This window comes from Anolis carolinensis, chromosome 5 (assembly GCF_035594765.1).
Source record: "Anolis carolinensis isolate JA03-04 chromosome 5, rAnoCar3.1.pri, whole genome shotgun sequence".
Classification (NCBI taxonomy): Eukaryota; Metazoa; Chordata; class Lepidosauria; order Squamata; family Dactyloidae; genus Anolis; species Anolis carolinensis.
In genome coordinates, this window is record NC_085845.1 from 169,526,714 (window position 1) to 169,545,880 (window position 19,167).

Genomic DNA, 19,167 nt, shown 5'->3' on the forward strand with positions numbered 1-19,167 from the left:
ACAAGAATCCTTTCTCCCACCCTGGACATTCCACAGATATATAAACCCCACTTAGTTTCCAACAAACCTCAAAACCTCTGAAGATGCTTGCCATAGATGTGGGTGAAACATCAGGAGGGAATGCTCCTAGAACATGGCCATACTGCCCGGAAAACTCACAGCAACCCAGTGATTTCAGCCATGAAACCTTCGACAACACAATTGCAAAGACCAAAATTTGATCCTTGCTTCTTTTCCCCCCTCTCCAGGCTGAAGCAAATTCCCCATTGTAAACAGAGGGCAGATCATTGCCAACCCCACTGCATACACCTACTACAGTAGAGTCTCACTTATCCAACATTCGCTTATCCAGCGTTCTGGATTATCCAACTCAGTCAGCCTTTTAGTAGTCAATGCTTTTATAGTCAACGTTTTCAATACATTGTGATGTTTTGGTGCTGAATTCGTAAATACAGTAATTACTACATAACATTGCTGTGTATTGAACTGCTTTTTCTGCCAAAGTTGTTGTATAACATGATGTTTTGGTGCTTAATTTGTAAAATCATAACTTAATTTGATGTTTAATAGACTTTTCCTTAATCCCTTCTTATTAACCAACATATTTGCTTATCCAATTTATGTTTATGTTGAAAAAGTGAGACTCTACTGTATTGCAATTGCCCCACTCAATGGTTCCCAAACCTTAGTCTTCCAGATATTATGGACTTCGTTCCCTGTAAGTCCCATTCAGCACAGCCAACAGTCAGTAACTCTTGGAACCGAAGCCCTAAACATCTGGAGGACCGAAGTATGGAAACCACTGCATAATCCTTTATGCTATCTTCTTTAGAATTGGGGAGCAGAAGTCTACAGACTATATTATTATATTATTTGAGAACACAGAAATGCTGGACCATTCCAACAACTATCATGTCAGACTACACAGAGAAGCCATTGAAATCCACAAGCATGTGGACAACTTCAACAGAAAGGAAGAAACCATGAAAATGAACAAAATCTGGCTACCAGTGTTAAAAAACTCTAAAATCAAAACAGTAGATGGGAACCAACACTCTGAGGGCAGAGGACAGCTAATGACTGAACAAAGGATGCCCCCAGGCAAGAGACAAAAACCTTTCCAATGCAACATTAATGCTGGGTTCCCAGTGACAAAGGACTCTTGCCACACCCTGGACTCTACACAGATATATATTCTTTCCTTTCCTTACTTAGTTTATCCATACCTCACAACCTCTAAGGATGCCTGCCATAGATGTGGGCGAAACGTCAGGAGAGAATACTTCTGGAACATGGCCACACAGCCCGAAAGACATATAACAACCCTCTACAGACTTAATTTCTCTTTACCCTTCAACTGTGCTTCCTGGCTCCTGAAAGGGGTATTTATCTTTTTCCTGCTCTGTAATCTTTTTAAAAACACTAAGGATGTATCTACACTGTTAGGAATTGTGGGAGTTGAAGTCCAAAACACCTGGAGGGCCCATCTTGAGTGTGTCCATGCCTGGTGTAGACGCACCCAGTGTTAAGGGATTTATGGGAGTGAGGAGCACCAGCACTCTTTGGCAGAGAAGGTTAGAGACCTTGTACAACTAGAATTCCCTTTTCCATTGCATTGAATCAGGAAAGTTCAAGGGTGTCATTCATTCTTCAGTGTAGATGCACCCTTTAAAAAAAAAAGCAGAGGGAAGAACCTCTCCAGTTGTTAGGAGCGGCTGCTTCCGCTTCTGCTTCTTGGAGGCAAGCAATTGAAATCAGCTGACCTTCCAAAAAGCCAGGCTGGTCACGTGATCGGTGGAAGGCAAGGCAGTGCCTGGTTGTTTCAAAGAGGAAAAAGAGCTTGCGGAGTGAAGGCGGCCAGGCTGCAGGATCTTCCACAAGGTAAGAAGAGTCGGGCAGCTGGCTGCATTCTTGTATGGTGATGCTTCCATGGATGCTGCTAACACTCCGACAAACTTTCATGATTAGTCTAGGGTTTGTTTTTTTCTTTTCACGTGTAATCCGTTCACACGTTTGTGTTCACGTCTCTCTCGCTCTTCACGTGTAATTATACAGAAACATAAGAAGGCACAGAAGTATACATAGCTTTCTTCACTGTCCAGCTTCCACAACCATATAGAAGCTGGAAATACCATGGCATGGGCAATCCTAACTTGAAGGCTGTGTATTTCCAGTTGCTATGTATGGTTGTGAAAGCTGGACAGTGAAGAAAGTCAACAAGCATGTGGACAATTTCAACAGAAAGGAGGAAATCGTGACAGTGAACAAAATCTGGCTACCAGTATTAAAAAAAAACCTTTAAAATCAGGACAGTGAATAAAGAACAACACTCAGAAAACAGGGGAATTCCAGACAAGAAACAATCAGGGTCAGCTAACACTTCCCAGCAAAGGATTCCCCCAGGTAGGAATCAGCCAGGTTTTGAAGCTGCAAGGCCATTCAGTGCTAATCAGTTTATTTATTTTATTTATTAGCCACATTTATATCCCGCCCTTCTCACCCCAAAAGGGACTCAGGGCAGCTTACAGGTCATATGTGCATACAATATATTATATTATTGGTATAAAGGTAAAGGTTTTCCCCTGACGTTAAGTCCGATCGTGACCGACTCTGGGGGTTGGTGCTCATCTCCATTTCTAAGCCGAAGAGCCAGTGTTGTCCGTAGACACCTCCAAGGTCATGTGGCCGGCAGCGCCGTTACCTTCCCGCCGGAGCGGTACCTATTGATCTACTCACATTTGCATGTTTTCGAACTGCTAGGTTGGCAGGAGCTGGGGCTAACAGCGGGCGCTCATTCCGCTCCCGGGATTTGAACCTGGCACCTTTTGGTCCGCAAGTTCAGCAGCTCAGCACTTTAACACACTGTGCCACCAGAGGCCCCTATTATTGGTATAGTACAATATAAACATTATATATTACTATATTGTACTATACCACTATATTGCAATATTATTAGTATTGCAGACCAAGAATAGGTCTCTTCAGCCACCTAAGAACCCACCCACAGGACCCCACGGCTGGAAGACCATCATCCTCGAACTACGAGGGATCGCCTAAGTAAGTAAGTGCGCTATATAATATATAATTATAATAGTGCATTATTTATATTATATTGTATTACATTATAATATTATTATTTTTGCACACTATATTATATAATTAGTATAACATAATATTAGTATTAAATATTATTATAGTGTTATATTGACACAGGAGACATCGTGGAATGATGATTAATTGCAACATTCACACTTGCCTCCAACAGACAAGAGTTCTTTCTCCCACCCTGGACCTTCCACAGATATATAAATCTCCCTTGACTAGTTTCCAACAAACCTCACAACCTCTGAGGATGCCTGCCATAGATGTCGGCGAAACGTCAGGAGAGAATGCTTCTGAAACATGGCCCGGAAAACTCACAGCAACCCAAAGTCAACTCATTTGACTTGTGGTGCTGGAGAAGAGTTCTACACATATCAGGGATTGCTGAAATGACAAATATATGGGTCCCACAGCAAATCAAATCTAAACTCCCCCTTGAAGCTAAGGGTACATCTCTACATTGTTGAATGAATGTGGTTTGACACCACTTGAACTGCTATGGCTCAGTGCTATGGAATCCTAGGAGCTGGAGTTTGCTGAGTTACTAGCACTCTTTGGCAATGAGGAGAGGACTAAAGATGTAAAGCTACAACTCTATATATCATAGCATTGAGCCATGACAGTTAAAGTAGGCTCATGCTGCATTCATTCTGCAGTGTAGATGCACCCCAAGATGACTAAACTGAGACTATCGCACTTTGGACAATAGTGGCAGGCTTTGCAAAAATATGAAGTCACAAGGTTCCAATTTTTTAAAAATTGAATGACATCTGACTTCTTTCTACTGTATTAAGTACAGCAGTTGCCTTGCTACAGCCAAGAGATAAAATATGACCAACACCCAACTCACGAGAAAATTTACTTTCAAATGGATTTCATTTTAGTCTACTCATCCCTCTACCACATAGCTTTACTAAGAGCCAATGTTGCCTTTGCCCTTTGGTAATCCAAGTACTGTTCAGTGGGTGCTTGAATCCATTGCTGAGCTTGCAAAGTTATTTTTTCAGACTTTTTTTCATGTCAGGAGTGACTTGAGAAACTGTACGTTGCTTCTGGGATGAGAGGATTGGCCATCTGCAAGGACGTTGCCCAGGGGACGCCTGGATGTTTAACCATCCTATGGGAAGCTTCTCTCATGTCCCCGCATGGGAAGCTGGAGCTGACAGATGGGAGCTTACCCCACTCCCCGGATTCGAACCACCAACTTTTTGGTCAGCAGTTCTAGTAGCCATGCTGGCTGGGATATTCTGAGAATTGTGATCCCCAACAAGTAATTCTCCTGTCTGTTTACTGGTCAAGCCCTACTATATTTATATTATTATGAATAAAGAAGTAATGGTTTCAAGTTTTACAACAAGAATGAGAAACAGGCAGACTTCCAAGTGCTGGTGAACTATAATTCCCACAGAGTCCTCATCTCTGTTGGTGAGGACTGATGTGAGCTGCAGTTCAACGATATCTAGAGGACCATGTGAACCACACCTCTGCTTTAGAACAATAACTGGTTCTTCAGCAATTGCATATAAATGTTTTATGGTTATGTGCCATGCAGTTTGCTCTGGGATCCGGAGACCCTAGAAATGAGAGATTCCTCAGAACTTTAGTCATCAGCTCTGCTAGCGTCTTTAAACTCAGGGTTTTGACTTCCTTGATTGAGTCGATCTAGTTATAGTGCAATATTCCTCTTTTCCTACTGGTTTCCACTTTATTGAATGCTATCATCCTTTCACATGAATTGTGCCTTTTCATGATGAGCCCAAAGTCCCAATATTTTTTTAGTTTAATCTCTATAGCTTCCAGCGAGAGTCCAGACTTGGTTTCAACCTATTTATTTTATTATAGAACTCTTTTCTCCCAGGTAAGCTGTCACATATATTTGATAGCTTATAAACAATACATTGCCAAACAGCAGAGATGGAGTACAAAGGTGGTGGGACATAAAGATAACGTCCGGGAATGTGGAAGATTATGTTGATAATGTCAAGGCTGGCCTGTTGTCAGGGCTGGACAAAAACTTTGGTCCTGGTTAGCAAGAGGCCCCATAAGTGTTCACCTCTTTAATACATTGATAGAAGCCCTGTGCTATTTAACATATTTTCAAAACTATTTTCAAAACCAGCTGTTTCTTTTTTGGGTTGCTGTGAGTTTTCCGGGCTGTACGGCCATGTTCCAGAAGCATTCTCTCCTGAAGTTTGTGGGTGAAACCTCAGGAGAGAATGCTTCTGGAGCATGGCCATACAGCCCAGAAAACTCACAGCAACCCAGTGATTCATTTGGGGAGATTGTTGGCTGGTTCTGTAGTTGCTGAGGTGTTAAAATTGAATAATTGTCTTCCCTACTACAGGAACTTCTTTGTGATGGACTGCAGGACTTTAGTTGAGTCATTTGTGTTGTCCTGCAAGTGTGGAATGTGTTGAATAGAGCAGTAGATAATTGCTGTGCTCCATAAACAATATATAAGCATTCAAAAGGCTGCACTAAAAACAATAGTGGCATTTAGACAAGCCCTCTTGGCTCACTTAGGGCCCTTTCAGACAGGCCCTGTATCCCAGGATCTGATCCCAGGTTTTCTGATTATCCCAGAATATCTGGCAGTGGGGACTCATATCATCCAATTTAAAGCAGGAAACCTTGGATCAGATCCTGGGATACAGAGCCTGTCTGGAAGGGCCCTAAGCCTTTCAGTTATTTAAGATTGTGACTTCTTTGGAAGCTTGTAGCTATATTTACCTGGCTAAGACAAATCAGAAAACTTCAGTTCCTTGGAATCTTCTGTTTCAGTATAGCACATTGGAAGGGAAAAGGATATGCAGCTAAATAACAGACAAGAAACATGTGCTCAGCTTGGTTTGTTACATTCATTTGAACATTGCCACTGGAGTATAAAGTGAGGATATTGTGCAGGATATGACCTTTTCCCTTCTTTACAGCACAGCCCTAATCATGAAGCTCATGGACTCTTTCTTCTTCCTGGCCCTTGTTCCTTTGGCTCTGGCCTTGGAAAATGGGCTCATGAGAACACCTCCAATGGGATGGCTTTCATGGGAGCGGTTTCGTTGTAATACGGATTGCAAGTCAGATCCCCACAGCTGTATTAGGTAAGTTTCAACAAAGGAATACTGTTTCATCTTCCTTCCCCTGTACTATTGCACCCATATGCTACTGGTCTACCTCTGTGTGATGCGTAATGGATAATGACTACAGCCATGAAGAAATGTTTTTCTCTTCACAGCTTCATATTTCTTCAATATTTGGTGAATGTGTGTAAACTTAGATATGATTAAGCGTGGAATAGTTACTTCTTGAATTTAACACTCAGAATTTCCTACCCAGAATGAGGCATGTCTCTTCTGATGCTGAAAATATAGCCACCAGGATCACTGACCATTCATATCTTTGTTATCAAAGACTTTCATGGCCGGAATCACAGGGTTGTTGTGTGTTGTGTGGCCATACACCCCCAAAACACACACAACAACCCTGATTCATATCTTTCATATTCTGTTGTTCATTTGTCTAACCCCTTTATAAGCTGGTAACCATTATCATATCATATGAAAGCAAATGCTATAATTCGTGTTTACCTTGCTTTTTACACTCCTAAACTTAAAAAGGTATTTCCTTTTCTCAGCCCTTAATTTCATATTTGTGAACTCTATTAAATGACCCACTATTGTAGTATTATGAGAGCAAGGGAGGTAGGCTTTTTATTTTCACTCTCTGTGTTGTGCTTCTTTTTACAAACCTCTCATTTGATCTCTCTTACCCAATTTCCCCCCCCCCCCCATAAACCAGCTATCCCCAACCTGTGTAACCTGTTATTCCACCCCTACCTCATTATTTTGGTTGTCCTTTTCTGAAGCTTTCACATGCCTACAAATACCCTTTTTTGACATGCAGCTACCAAAACCGTGGATGGTATTCCACCCATGACCAGTTTGTAGATTTGTAATGGGGTGTTATGATAGTGAATTCTCACTATTTCTTAAATTCTCACTGTGGAATTTTCTGCATACCAGATGGGCATTTTGATTGAGCTATCTGTAATGACAGAAAATTGCCGTCCCTATCAGTCATGATCAGCTCAGACATCATGAGACAACACCCCCCCCTTCCGCCCCACTGGGTTCCATAGACCTAATTGTAAACATGCTTTCATTAGACTGCACTGATGATTTTAATTCTCATTCCTCCCAGTTTGGGAATATCTTGTTGGAGCTCTTCACAATTCTTCTTTGTTTCTGCTGCCATGAATAATTTGTATCCTCTGCAAACTTGGCTGTTTCACTGCTATCTAGTTTAATTTAAAAGCCCCTTTTCCATTAAAGAGTTTTGCAGGAACCTACTTCATCTTGCATCCCTTATGAGACCTGTTCCTTTATTTGTAAGGTCATTCCTGACTATGCATTTGTCTTTCAGAAGCCTTGCTTTATTCATTTTATGGAAGGGTTCAAACACCCTTCTTGTGCTTGTAATCCTTTTGTGCTTTTTCCATGGCTTCTGTTTTATTTTTTTCAAACAAAAATATATTTATTAAGCAAGAAAGGACATAATACAAATGTAAGAAGCTGATTTCTGAAAACACACCTAGGTTCATGATTTTTTACTGATCATCTTTATCCCATGACTGCTCTATTTTCTTGGACTCTGTAGTGAAAGACTGAACTTTGTCAAAGGCTTTTGGGAAGTCCAAATGGACAATGTCTGACTGGTCATCTTTATTCACCCATTTGTTTCTGGAGGAAAGGGAAGCTTTTGTTAATTTTAAGGATTTTTCAAAGGAGACATGTGCAACATCAAGTGTTATTTTTTAAAATGATAATCCATTTGCTACTATTACAGTAAGTATGTTGACATTTTAGCAATATGGTGTTGGCTTTTAGAAATAACTATATGTATACTGTATTGCAGTGCTATATATTAAGGGGCTTGTGGTTGACCTAGGACTCTGGAGCTCTGGGGTCCAAATCCCTAATTGGACATGGAATCCCATTTGGCAAGTCACACATTCACAGCCTCAGAGGAAGCCAATGGCAAATTTCTTCTAAATCTTCCAGAAAAAAACAAATCCAAACCCAATCATAGATTTTACTTAGTCTCACCATAATAATTTGAAGGCACACAACAAGTTACTTGATTCTGACTTTGTGTCTGGAAATGTATACATCCTCTTCACAAGTTCCGGTATGAATATGTAATTTAAAATAACAATGCCTCTGTATTAAACAATGTATTTGTTAAAAATAAATGCTTAAAAATTAAATTAAAATACAGTTGTGGACTCAGTATGTGGCAGCAAAACAATATGAGGTCTTGTAAGGGTTGCACTACCAGCAATCTGCAGTTTCTTGTGTGCAGCTTCAATTCATTTTATTGCTTATCTTACAAGATATTTTTCCTGTACAAAGCAAAAAGGAAGAAATGAAATTAAATCAGTGATGTACAGCAGGAAACAGAACTCATAAGCAGGACGTTTTTGAAATTTACTTGGGAAGGGATCTCCAAGGAATGAGATTGACTTCTAAGTTAATAGTGAAAGGATCTTAAGAGAGATTAGAAACAATATTTTTGGGACTATGTTTTCCAGAATGCTGGAAGAAGAATTCTGGAGATTATCCAAAAAAGAAAAGAAAAGGGAAAGAAAAGAAATGTTTTCAACCTTTGAAACCAGAACAGGAGAAAAGTGATTACTGTATAATGTTGTATATTAATAAGTGCTATTTCAATCTTCCACTTGAATTCTGCTTCCAGCTGTTGATGGGTAAAGTAATGCCATAGTAGCACTGAAGGGCATTAGCATCTTGAAGACCAGGGGAATTTAAGTTTGCCATCTCTTGAAGGAAAGAAGGTACTATATGCTTGCCATGACAAAGCATGCCAGTTCAGTGTGTAGGAATGCTGTGTTTCAGGTGCTGTGTCTTGAGTGCAAATACTCCACTGCATCCCTGGAGTATCTGCTTTTACTTTTGTTTTCTATGGCTTACTTTTTCTGTTTGTGAGACAGTGAGAAACTCTTCATGGACATGGCAGATCGTTTGGCGACGGATGGCTGGAGGGAGCTGGGCTACGTTTATGTGAATATAGATGACTGCTGGATGGCAAAGGAGCGGAGTGCTACAGGGCAGCTCATTCCAGATCCTGAAAGGTTCCCGAGTGGAATCAAAGCCTTGGCAGATTATGTGAGTGGACACTCCTATGAAAGAAATGAAATTTGATTTTGAAAAACAACCATCCCTGTCTATGACAGCGCGGATGCTTCTACAGTACACAGCTATAAGAATCTGTTACCACTTCAACTATTGTGGCTGCATCCTATGGAATCCTGAAATTTTTGTGCCTTAGTGAAGTAGAGAGTGACATTGTTCAAGGAGAACTCAATTATAAACAAATTTATTTGTTTACTGTATTTATATACTGTATTTACTGTATTTATATACTGCTTTTTTCACCCCTGGGGGGACTCAAAGCGGTTTCCAACATAAACATGGCAAAATTAATGCTGACCAGACATGTGTGCTGTTCGGATCTTGTAAACACTCAGGGTCATGATTTTCTTGACTGACTATCCAACTGCAGTATGGTCTTCCTCTTTTCCTATTGCTTCCTACTGTATTGTCTTTTCCAGTGAGTCATATTGTTTCATCTGTCCAAGTGAGTCTAAAATCCATATGTGTAGTGTCAGAACACATACTCGCCAAGATAAAAGTGCTGGAGAAACAATAAACCATGATCTCTTTTAAAGCAGAAAGAGCAAAATAATAGGGCCTCTTAATCAGGGCTTCTTAAACCTTTTCCCATTCACGACCCTTTTCCACCCAAGAATTTATTTTCATGATTTTTTTCTCCCCTCCCAATTTTATGTGACCCTAGGTATATAGGTATATAAAATATGTATAAAAATCAAACATTTACTGATAATAAAACAGCATTGGCAAGATTTCCTAAACATGCTGATTTCCCTTTTTGTGAAGTACAGCGGGAGCATTTTCTGCAGACAGGGGAATTCTGTGAATACAGATGCCGTGTAAAGCCAAATGTGGCAGTATGACAACTGTGATGAGCACATTTCCTGCTTCAACGGTTATTTATGGGAGTTTTTTTCTCAGTCTTAGAAGCCATGACTTCTTTTGACAGGTGCACGCTCGTGGGCTGAAGCTTGGCATTTATGGCGACATTGGCACCTTCACTTGTGGAGGGTACCCTGGCACCACATTGGATCGAATTGAACAAGATGCTTTAACATTTGCACAGTGGGGAGTGGACATGCTGAAATTTGATGGCTGCTACTCATCATCAGATGTGCAGGCCCAAGGTGAGGGCTGAGTTGTTCCTTTCCTTGCATTTCACCCTATTGCTCAGTGCTTAAGGTTGTGTGTGTGTGTATGTGTGTGTGTGTGTGTGGTTTTTTTTTTTAATTAATACTCAGACTCATTCAGTCAGTGTGGCCAGACAATGCTGAACAAGAGATTGTGGGAGTTGTCACCTAAAAAACTAACTTTTCCAGGCTCTGCACTACACTGACTCCTGGTAGCTGATCTATGGTGAATTTAAAATAATTAAAAATCTATTTTAATTCGAGTTAGGTTTTTTATCCAAGTCAGTGCTTTAATATTTAATGCATTCAAAATGAAATATTTATTGAGATTTAAAAATGGTTCACGGCCATTGCATTAGAGTGGAAATTCATTGTCTACCATACTAAACATTAAACATGCTTGCCTTATGATAAAATACAATTGTGTCTCTGTGTGCCTGCCTTTGTATGCACAAATTCAATACATTTTGTGTTTCTTGGGAGGAAACCCAGTGATTGGAGTAACAGGTGGCATCTTTATTTGTTCCCAAATTGGGCCTCTGTTTTTGAATATGGGCATTTTCATATTTACTTGGTCTATCCTTTTGGTGTGATTTTTTTTCTTAAAAGGTTATCCTAAAATGTCCAGGGCTCTGAATGCAACCGGCCGTCCTATTGCCTATTCCTGTAGCTGGCCAGCCTATCGAGGGGGACTTCCACCTCAGGTGAGTCATTTCTGACAAGGCTTTGGGCCAGTTCCGTTTTCTGTCCCTGAAGTGTCAGTAGGAATCAACAATGCTAGCAACCAGGCAAATACATTTTAAACTTGCAGGTTTAAACCACTGACCTACATGGTTTTATTGTGTCCAGATTTGATCATAGAGTTTCCATGGTCGTCTTCTGAGGCTGAGAGAGCGTGACTCAATTCCTGGTCCCCAGACACTCAAACTACTGCACAACACTGGCTTCCCTCTAAATCCATTGGAAACATTGATTCAGATCATAAGACCAATACAGAATAATCTATTGCAAGATGTTGCTATTGTAGCAGCTGAGATATTTGCCCAGATCAATGCAATATTTATTTATTACAACATTTATATCCCGCTCTTCTCACCCGAGAGGGGACTCAGGGCGGCTTACAATAAACACACATATAAAAATTATACAATACACTATAAATCAGATTAAAAATTATTAACTTACATCAACATGTATCCCTTGTGCAATTATTTTTTTATCTCGGTGTTCAACATGGTTTGAGATGTTGCTCAGTGCTCTTTTTCTCATGACGGGGAGCTGTTGTGATGTAATAAAATTTGGGACTTCTAGTTTCTACTCTTCAACTGATCATAAAAAATTACTGGGAGACCTTAGGCCCGTCATTCTTTCTCAGCCCAATTTTCCCCACAAAAATGTTGTTACATAAAGTGAAGAGGAGGAGGAAAACACTGAACACTACTTTGAACTAAGTGGAGTAAAAACGGAACCTTAATATAAATAAACATGAAAAAAACAAATACATAGCTGTATGAGTCTGGAATATCATTATTCAAAGAGATTTTGTAGTACATTTGATACTAAGAGAACAAAGTTGGCAGCATAAGCTTTCATAGACTAAGTTCATATTTGCAAAGTGTAAAGCCTGCTTGTCTTTTTCTAATGGTTGCATTTTGTTCCTTTTTCAGGTGAACTACACTCTCCTGGCAAACATATGTAATCTCTGGCGAAACTATGGTGACATACAAGACTCTTGGGACAGTGTCCTCTCCATTGTGGATTGGTTCTCCGCCAACCAGGATATCCTTCAGCCAGTGGCTGGACCTGGTCACTGGAATGATCCAGACATGGTAATGTAGAGCGAACTCGGAGCAAGAGGGAGACGTCTTGGGCAGTCTAAAGATGAAAGCAGCAGTAGAGATGTTGGTTGACAAGTAGTCATCTGTTCTCAGGATTTTGTATGTGTGGCCACTGGCTATGCTGACTGGATTATGGTTATAATCTATATGAAATTTTCTAGCTATGGGACTTGGTGGAATTAAATTACCCAATAGGACTTTTATACAGCAATCCTTTCCTGGTTACTCTGAGCTTTCTTCAACAATTTTTGTTGTTGTTCTGTTTATTTGCTGTAAAATTACCCTGGGATCTTTAAACAGATTTCTTCTACACCTCCTCTGAATTTCTTTATAAACGTCTTAGGTGAGGTTAACCCAGGCATGGCAAACTTCGGTTCTCCAAGTGTTTTGGACTTCAACTCCCACAATTCATAACATCTTGTAGGCTGTTAGGAATTGTGGTAGTTGAAGTCTAAAACACCTGGAGGACCCAAGTTTGCCCATGCCTGGGTTAACCCAACAACAAGGAAATAAGGCAGATTTTTATTTTACAAACAAGAGCCTTTATCAACTCAAGCCATATCCAAATTACACCCCTCTCTGTTTCCATCCTTCTCTTCACTCTCATACTTAGTGTAAAACCCTCCCTTTTGTCTTGCAGCTCATCATTGGAAACTTTGGCCTGAGCTGTGAACAGGCTCGGTCCCAGATGGCTTTATGGACCATAATGGCAGCTCCTCTGTTCATGTCCACTGACCTCCGTGCAATCTCGGAGAGTGCCAAGGAGATCCTAAAGAACAAACTGATGATCAAAATCAACCAAGACCCCCTGGGAATTCAAGGACGCAGAATCCTTCAGGTAGGGAAAGGAAAGACTCAATCTTTTAGGCAGCTCAAGAACAATTACCTGCACCATTGGCAGGTGTCAATTTTTGCCCCATGGCAGACCATGCCAGCAGATCTTTGGTCTATAGCAGCTAAATGCTGCAGCCAGAAATCACTTCTGTTTGTGACTTTCACATTTCTTTGTGCAATTTACAGCTTTCAATAGTGAGTGATGGAGGCAATCCACTACTCCGGACACCTCATGTTTTTTTTTTATCTGGAGGGCAATTTTCAATCATAAAATTGCCTTTCAGGGAGCTTTTAGGACTGTGTGAAGATTAATAAATGCTGAGTGATGCACAAAAGAGAATTTGGGGCCTTGGGGCTCATGGGCTGCAGTTTCCCCACCCTAAGGCTACATACAATTATGCCAAAATTGCCCAAAGAGCTAGAAATTCACACTCCTGTGTTCTGATCAGAGCTTGGAAAAAGTAAATTGTTGTATTTGTCTTTGTTTTGGCATTACAATCCTGTCTTTGCTGGTCATGGAATTCTGAGATTTGTATTTTAAAGAAAAATAACTTTTCCAATCACTGCTTCAGGACCTTTTAGGGATTGATAATTTAAGCTAAATTGGAGTGTTGGTGTTTAAAGCTTAAGTTGATATTTTTGTTATTCTTCAAGGAACGTAGTGGTTCTGTTCTCCTTTCCTTTCCCTACAGCACCCTATGGAGCGAATTAGTCTGAGCAAGAGTGGCTGCCCAAGATCACTCAGTGAGATTTTTGAGTGAATGGAGATTTGAACCTCAGCATCTCCAGCCCTAGTCCAATGCCTTCTAATTACATTTTACTGGCTTGCCGATATATTGTATAAGGTCCACACAGGATCCCCATTACTATCACTTAATCTTCCCATCTGCTTTTGTAGGAGAAATCTCACATAGAGGTGTTCCTGCGGCCACTGTCACACTCAGCCAGTGCTCTGGTTTTCTTCAGCCGGAGGACAGACATGCCTTATCGCTATACCACCTCCCTTGCTCAGCTCAATTTTACACAGGATGTTGTGTATGAGGTAAGCAAGAACCATCAATATCACACAGCAGTTTACATCCTTGGATTATTAGCAATGCCCTTGAACAGCCAGGAATTACCTGTAGACAAAGGATTGAAGCACAACTTATATTTTGTATAAAATTTTCTGAAATCGTGCTGTTGCGTGTTATGATATGGTAGATAGTTAAAATTTTACTTACTGCTGGGTGATTTTGTTTTCGGCCTTCTAACCAATACGGCCCATCCATTGATCCCACCATTGGTCTTTGTCCTACCTCCCTTAGTTTTTGCCAAATGGACACAACTAAAGCCTATTCAAGATGTCCAACACGAGAAACTCCAATGTATTGTGTACTGTTTACTACACAAAGTGTATTTTGTTTTTTCTGTTGGTATTACAAACTCTTGCTGGGCAGGGGAGATTTTAACTGAAAATTCTCATTGTATATAGTTTACCTACAATGTATATACCACACTGAGCAACTTTCATATTATTGCATTTAAAACACTCAGCTATTTCTTTAATCATTATGATGTATTTGCAGTGGTGACAGAATTCCTCACAGCTTGTTGGAAAAAACCCAGCAACTTGGGAAGGAATTGTTTGGGAAATGTTTGGGAAGGAATACTCAATGGTCCATCCCTAACTTTTAGATGCAGTCAGGGTACAAACTTTGTCATCTTTAGACATACAGTAGAGTCTCACTTATCCAAGACTCGCTTATCCAACGTTCTGGATTATCCAACGCATTTTTGTAGTCAATGTTTTCAATACATCGTGATATTTTGGTGCTAAATTCGTAAATACAGTAATTACTACATAGTATTACTGTGTATTGAACTACTTTTTCTGCCAGATTTGTTGCCTAACATGATGTTTTGGTGCTTAATTTGTAAAATCATAACCTAATTTGATGTTTAATAGGCTTTTCCTTAATCCCTCCTTATTATCCAACATATTCGCTTATCCAATGTTCTGCTGGCCCGTTTATGTTGGATAAGTGAGACTCTACTGTATCTGGAAAATAACAACTTATAATTCTGTTACTTATAAGTTGTCAGTAACATACAGTTACTCATAACATGTTACTGCTTTGAAAACCAAGATAGTGATAAAAGTATATTAGAAAGTTGGGTCAAGATTAGCAGATAGTGCAATCTTGATAAATAGTTTGTTGATGTGAGAAGCAATGTTTGTACATTCTTTTCAGTCTTAATTTTAATTGACATTTTTAAACATTCCTTACATTTTATATGTGAATTATTCAAATTTTGTGCCATTCTTTTCCTAGTTCCACCCCAACTGAAAGCATTGGAAAACAACAAGCACCATAACAAATAGCATAACAAATTATTTTATGAATACTGCAAAGCCCAATGACAACTAATACCTGCTTGGTCACTATAATGATTAACAAGAATAAATCACTTATAAAAAACAGCTCCACAAGCTCTGCCTGTGGATTGCATTACAGTGGAGCCATTGAATGTTGTCAAAGATATATTCAAAGTGGTTGCATCTATGGTAATTTATTTCTCCATCTATAAATTGTGGTAACTGTTTCCCGTTAATAGTTGTTTCTTTTGTGTGTTTTTTGCTAGGCACAGGACGTATACACTGGTCAAATCATCAGTGGCCTGAAGGCTGCAGATAACTTCACCATTGTAGTTAATCCCTCCGGAGTAGTCATGTGGTATCTCTACCCGACAATGTATTTGGACCAGCCTTTCAGCTTTGTACAACATCATCCTGAAGCCAAGAAAGCCCGTCCTTTCACTTTGTGATCTTAAAAAGCCAAGAAGTTGGAATTATTTTGCCAGCACACCACCAGGAGGCAGAGTTTCCTCCTAACATTTCTGTTGGTGCCTGTAAAAGAGAATGCACAATGTGTTGATTTTACACAGTCTGAGATTAAGCTTCAGGCCTACCGTCTAGGGCTGAAGAGAGATTCAGTTCTGTATTAGGATACCATTGATTCATTGGGAAGAGAGCATTGCTAAGGATTAGGTATATTAAGATACAACATCATGGCTCATCTTAAAATATTTTAAAGGGGGGGAAATATAGGGTATTTCTATAAGATGGTGGGGAATGGGGAATGAGCAAAGTATGGCCCATCAGATGTTTTTGAAATGCAATTTCCAGTCATCACTATTCACTGTGCTTTCTAGGGTTTATTGGTGTTGTAGTCTGGCAGCATCTGCAGGGCCACAATTAGCCCACCTGTCATAGGCTTTAAAAAGTAGCCTTTGATTTTTAATATTTGGTCTGGAACCATCTTCCTTGAGCTCATCCTTGAGTTCACCCTCCTCTTCTCCTCCATCTGTGCATAATGCAAGATTTTTTTTCTCTGTAGCAGCACTGGTAACAATCAAATCAATACTAATTTAATTACCTAGCAAGAGAAAGAAGACAGTGTAGTAACAACAACATGCTCTACCTCAACCAAGGATTAATTAATATCCCACAACTGCAAGTAATCATTTTGAATGTCTAATAGTTGAATCTTCTCTTCTAAGACTGTTGTTGCTGTTGTGTGTGCCTTAAGTCATTTCCAGTTTATAGTGAGCCTAAGGCAAATCTATCCTGGGGTTTTCTGGAGCTGAGATTATGTGACTCATCCAATAATAATAATAATAATAATAATAATAATAATAATAATAATAATAATAATAACTTTATTTATACCCCGCCACCATCTCCCCAATGGGGACTCGGGGCGGCTTACATGGGGCCATGCCCGGGAAAAATACAATATAACAAAATATAAAAACAACATATCATAGGTCAGCCAAGTGGGAATCAAACCCTGGTCTCCAGAGTTGTATTCCAACACTCAAACCACTATGCCATGTTGGCTGATATAGGAGCAATCATAAGATTTAAAATGCTAGCTAGCTGTGAAAATCTATGTCAAGGACATGCCCAGACATATTAATTTGACATCTGTAAGGAAACTATATGAGCAAGCTCAGAGTTTAGAAAAGTTACTGTTTTGAACTCTGGCCATACTGGCTAGGGGATTCTGGGAGCTCTGATCCAAAACAGTAACTTTTCTAAATTCAGAGCAAACCTGTATCTGTATTCAGCTTTCTAAAGCTATCATTTTGAATGTAATGTATATTCTTTTGCATAAAATCAAGGATCCATCCAGTCCTGCATTCTATTTGGAGTAGTTCTAAATGATGAATGGAATGCTCAGTATCATTTGTAATAATTTGTAATCATTTTTTAAATCGTTACTCACCTTCAGTCCCTTTACTGGTGGAGACAGGTTGTAGTAATAAAAAGGATGAGGGGCTACAACTTCCTGACGTACAGAACTGAATGATCTGTGTGTAGTGTAGGCATTCATGACAGTCCTCAGAACCACAACTTCAATGAGCATCAAAAATACAGACTACCATATTGATCCATGTTGACAATCATTTCTAGGACTTTTCTCTTTCTACCTGGAGTAAGTCCTTTGTAAAGCTCATAGATCAATCTTACCTGTTCAGAATCAAGTACCTCAAAAAACTTCTTGATTGGAACCCCATATTGTTTCTGGAAAAATCAATTCCTGCTCACTGTACAATGTGGCAGAACAGGGAAGTTTGAGAGATGTGCCAGACGATATCATCCCAGCTATACAAATTATTTAAAAGTTATGGTCCTTGATCCATCAAGGCCTGGTTCCATTATACTGGCTATGCATAACACATTTTAGTTTACATATTTCCTTGATCCTTCTCAGAAGAAATTATCTGTCTACCACCAAGGGTTACTGGCAATGGTTAAGGCCTGGCCAACCTGTGGCACTCCAGATGGTTAGGCTTCAGCTCCCACAATTCCTACCAGCTGGTAAAATGGCTGGGAGTTCTAGGAGTTGGAGGCCCAAACACCTGGAGTTGGCCAGGATTGCATTGGGCCCTATTTTTTTTTAATTTAGTGGTTCTAACCTTTGTTCCTCCAGATGTTTTTGACTTCAACTCTTATAGATCTCAACTTGACTGACAGTCAGAAATTTTGGAAGTTGAATATAGTACCACTGAGTCCAATTCAGAAAGAGGGTTGACATAGGGATACTCAGATATTCCTATAGTGGAGTCAGAATCACACAGTCCTCCAGTCGTTTTGATTATAGTTCAATAAACCAGACAGCATAGCCAATGGTGAAGAACACAGAGTTGCATCAAATATCTGGAGGACCAGTATCCTGGCCCTATAGAAGATCTATTTTCATGCATCAGATTATCCTCCTTCTATTTCTGTAATCTCAACATCTGTCAGTAGGAGCAATGTCATTACATTATTGAGCTTCAGACTATGGAATGTCCTTGCTCCAGGATTGTTCTGCCTTTGCTTTCAATTCGAAATGACTATTCGAAATGACTACAGCACCCTACTCTCTCTGACTGATACATTTTCCAGTAATTTGGGTTTTTAAAGTTTAAGTTTTCTCAAGGAATCACATCATGTCTGATTTTGGAACATAGGTACAGGGATGCAAGACTGCTAAGGAATAACAGTTGCTATGGGCTATATTTCAGAGGCAGGAACTGGCAAACCTCTGATTTTTCTTTGTCTAAGTTAAATCCTATGAAATTCATGGGGTTGACAGGTAGCTTTGAAGACACATATACACATCACAATGTATTGTATGCCACTTTATATCCTTAATTTTTGTTCAAATATTTTGTATTCTTAAATCACATTTTGAATAAAAGGTATCATTTTTAAACTATGGTAAATTTTATTAAAATTGATTCAGATATTAATTCTGCAGTCCAAATTTCACTACTCGCAGAACTGAAAGGGAGTCTGTAGATTGTTTTGTCTTGGTGGCCATGCTGGATGGCAGGTTCTGGAATGTAATGAAAAAGTAATTTTTCCAAGCTGTGGTCTAATCCACTGCTCAACTTGATTTTTTTAATACTGTGTGTATGATGCAACAGGGGAGATTCATATAGATTGCTTGTGCATTGTAAAAGGCAAAGCCAGCTTATTAGCATGCCTTGATCTTTTTTATTTAAAACAGATTAAGAGATGTCAACATACTCAACAGCTCTATA

The 19,167-nt window shown here is 39.6% G+C and overlaps 1 protein-coding gene across 3 annotated transcripts; it reads left to right on the forward strand.

Annotated features, from left to right (window-relative positions):
- The first annotated feature begins 1,723 nt into the window (after positions 1-1,723).
- naga (alpha-N-acetylgalactosaminidase) lies at positions 1,724-18,836 on the forward strand. Of its 3 annotated transcripts, XM_062982876.1 has the most exons (10): positions 1,768-1,881; positions 2,957-3,061; positions 6,033-6,200; positions 9,107-9,281; positions 10,237-10,414; positions 11,027-11,121; positions 12,085-12,246; positions 12,896-13,093; positions 13,988-14,131; positions 15,715-18,836. In XM_062982876.1, the coding sequence occupies exons 3-10, from the start codon at positions 6,046-6,048 to the stop codon at positions 15,895-15,897; spliced, it is 1,290 nt and encodes a 429-aa protein (XP_062838946.1). In that variant the 5' UTR covers positions 1,768-1,881; positions 2,957-3,061; positions 6,033-6,045; the 3' UTR covers positions 15,898-18,836. The 3 variants fall into 3 exon arrangements, with proteins under 3 accessions (XP_062838947.1, XP_016849211.2, XP_062838946.1); XM_062982877.1 differs by lacking the exon at positions 2,957-3,061 and having other exon boundaries at positions 1,724-1,881; positions 6,038-6,200; XM_016993722.2 differs by lacking the exon at positions 2,957-3,061 and having other exon boundaries at positions 1,729-1,881.
- The last annotated feature ends 331 nt before the right edge of the window (positions 18,837-19,167 follow it).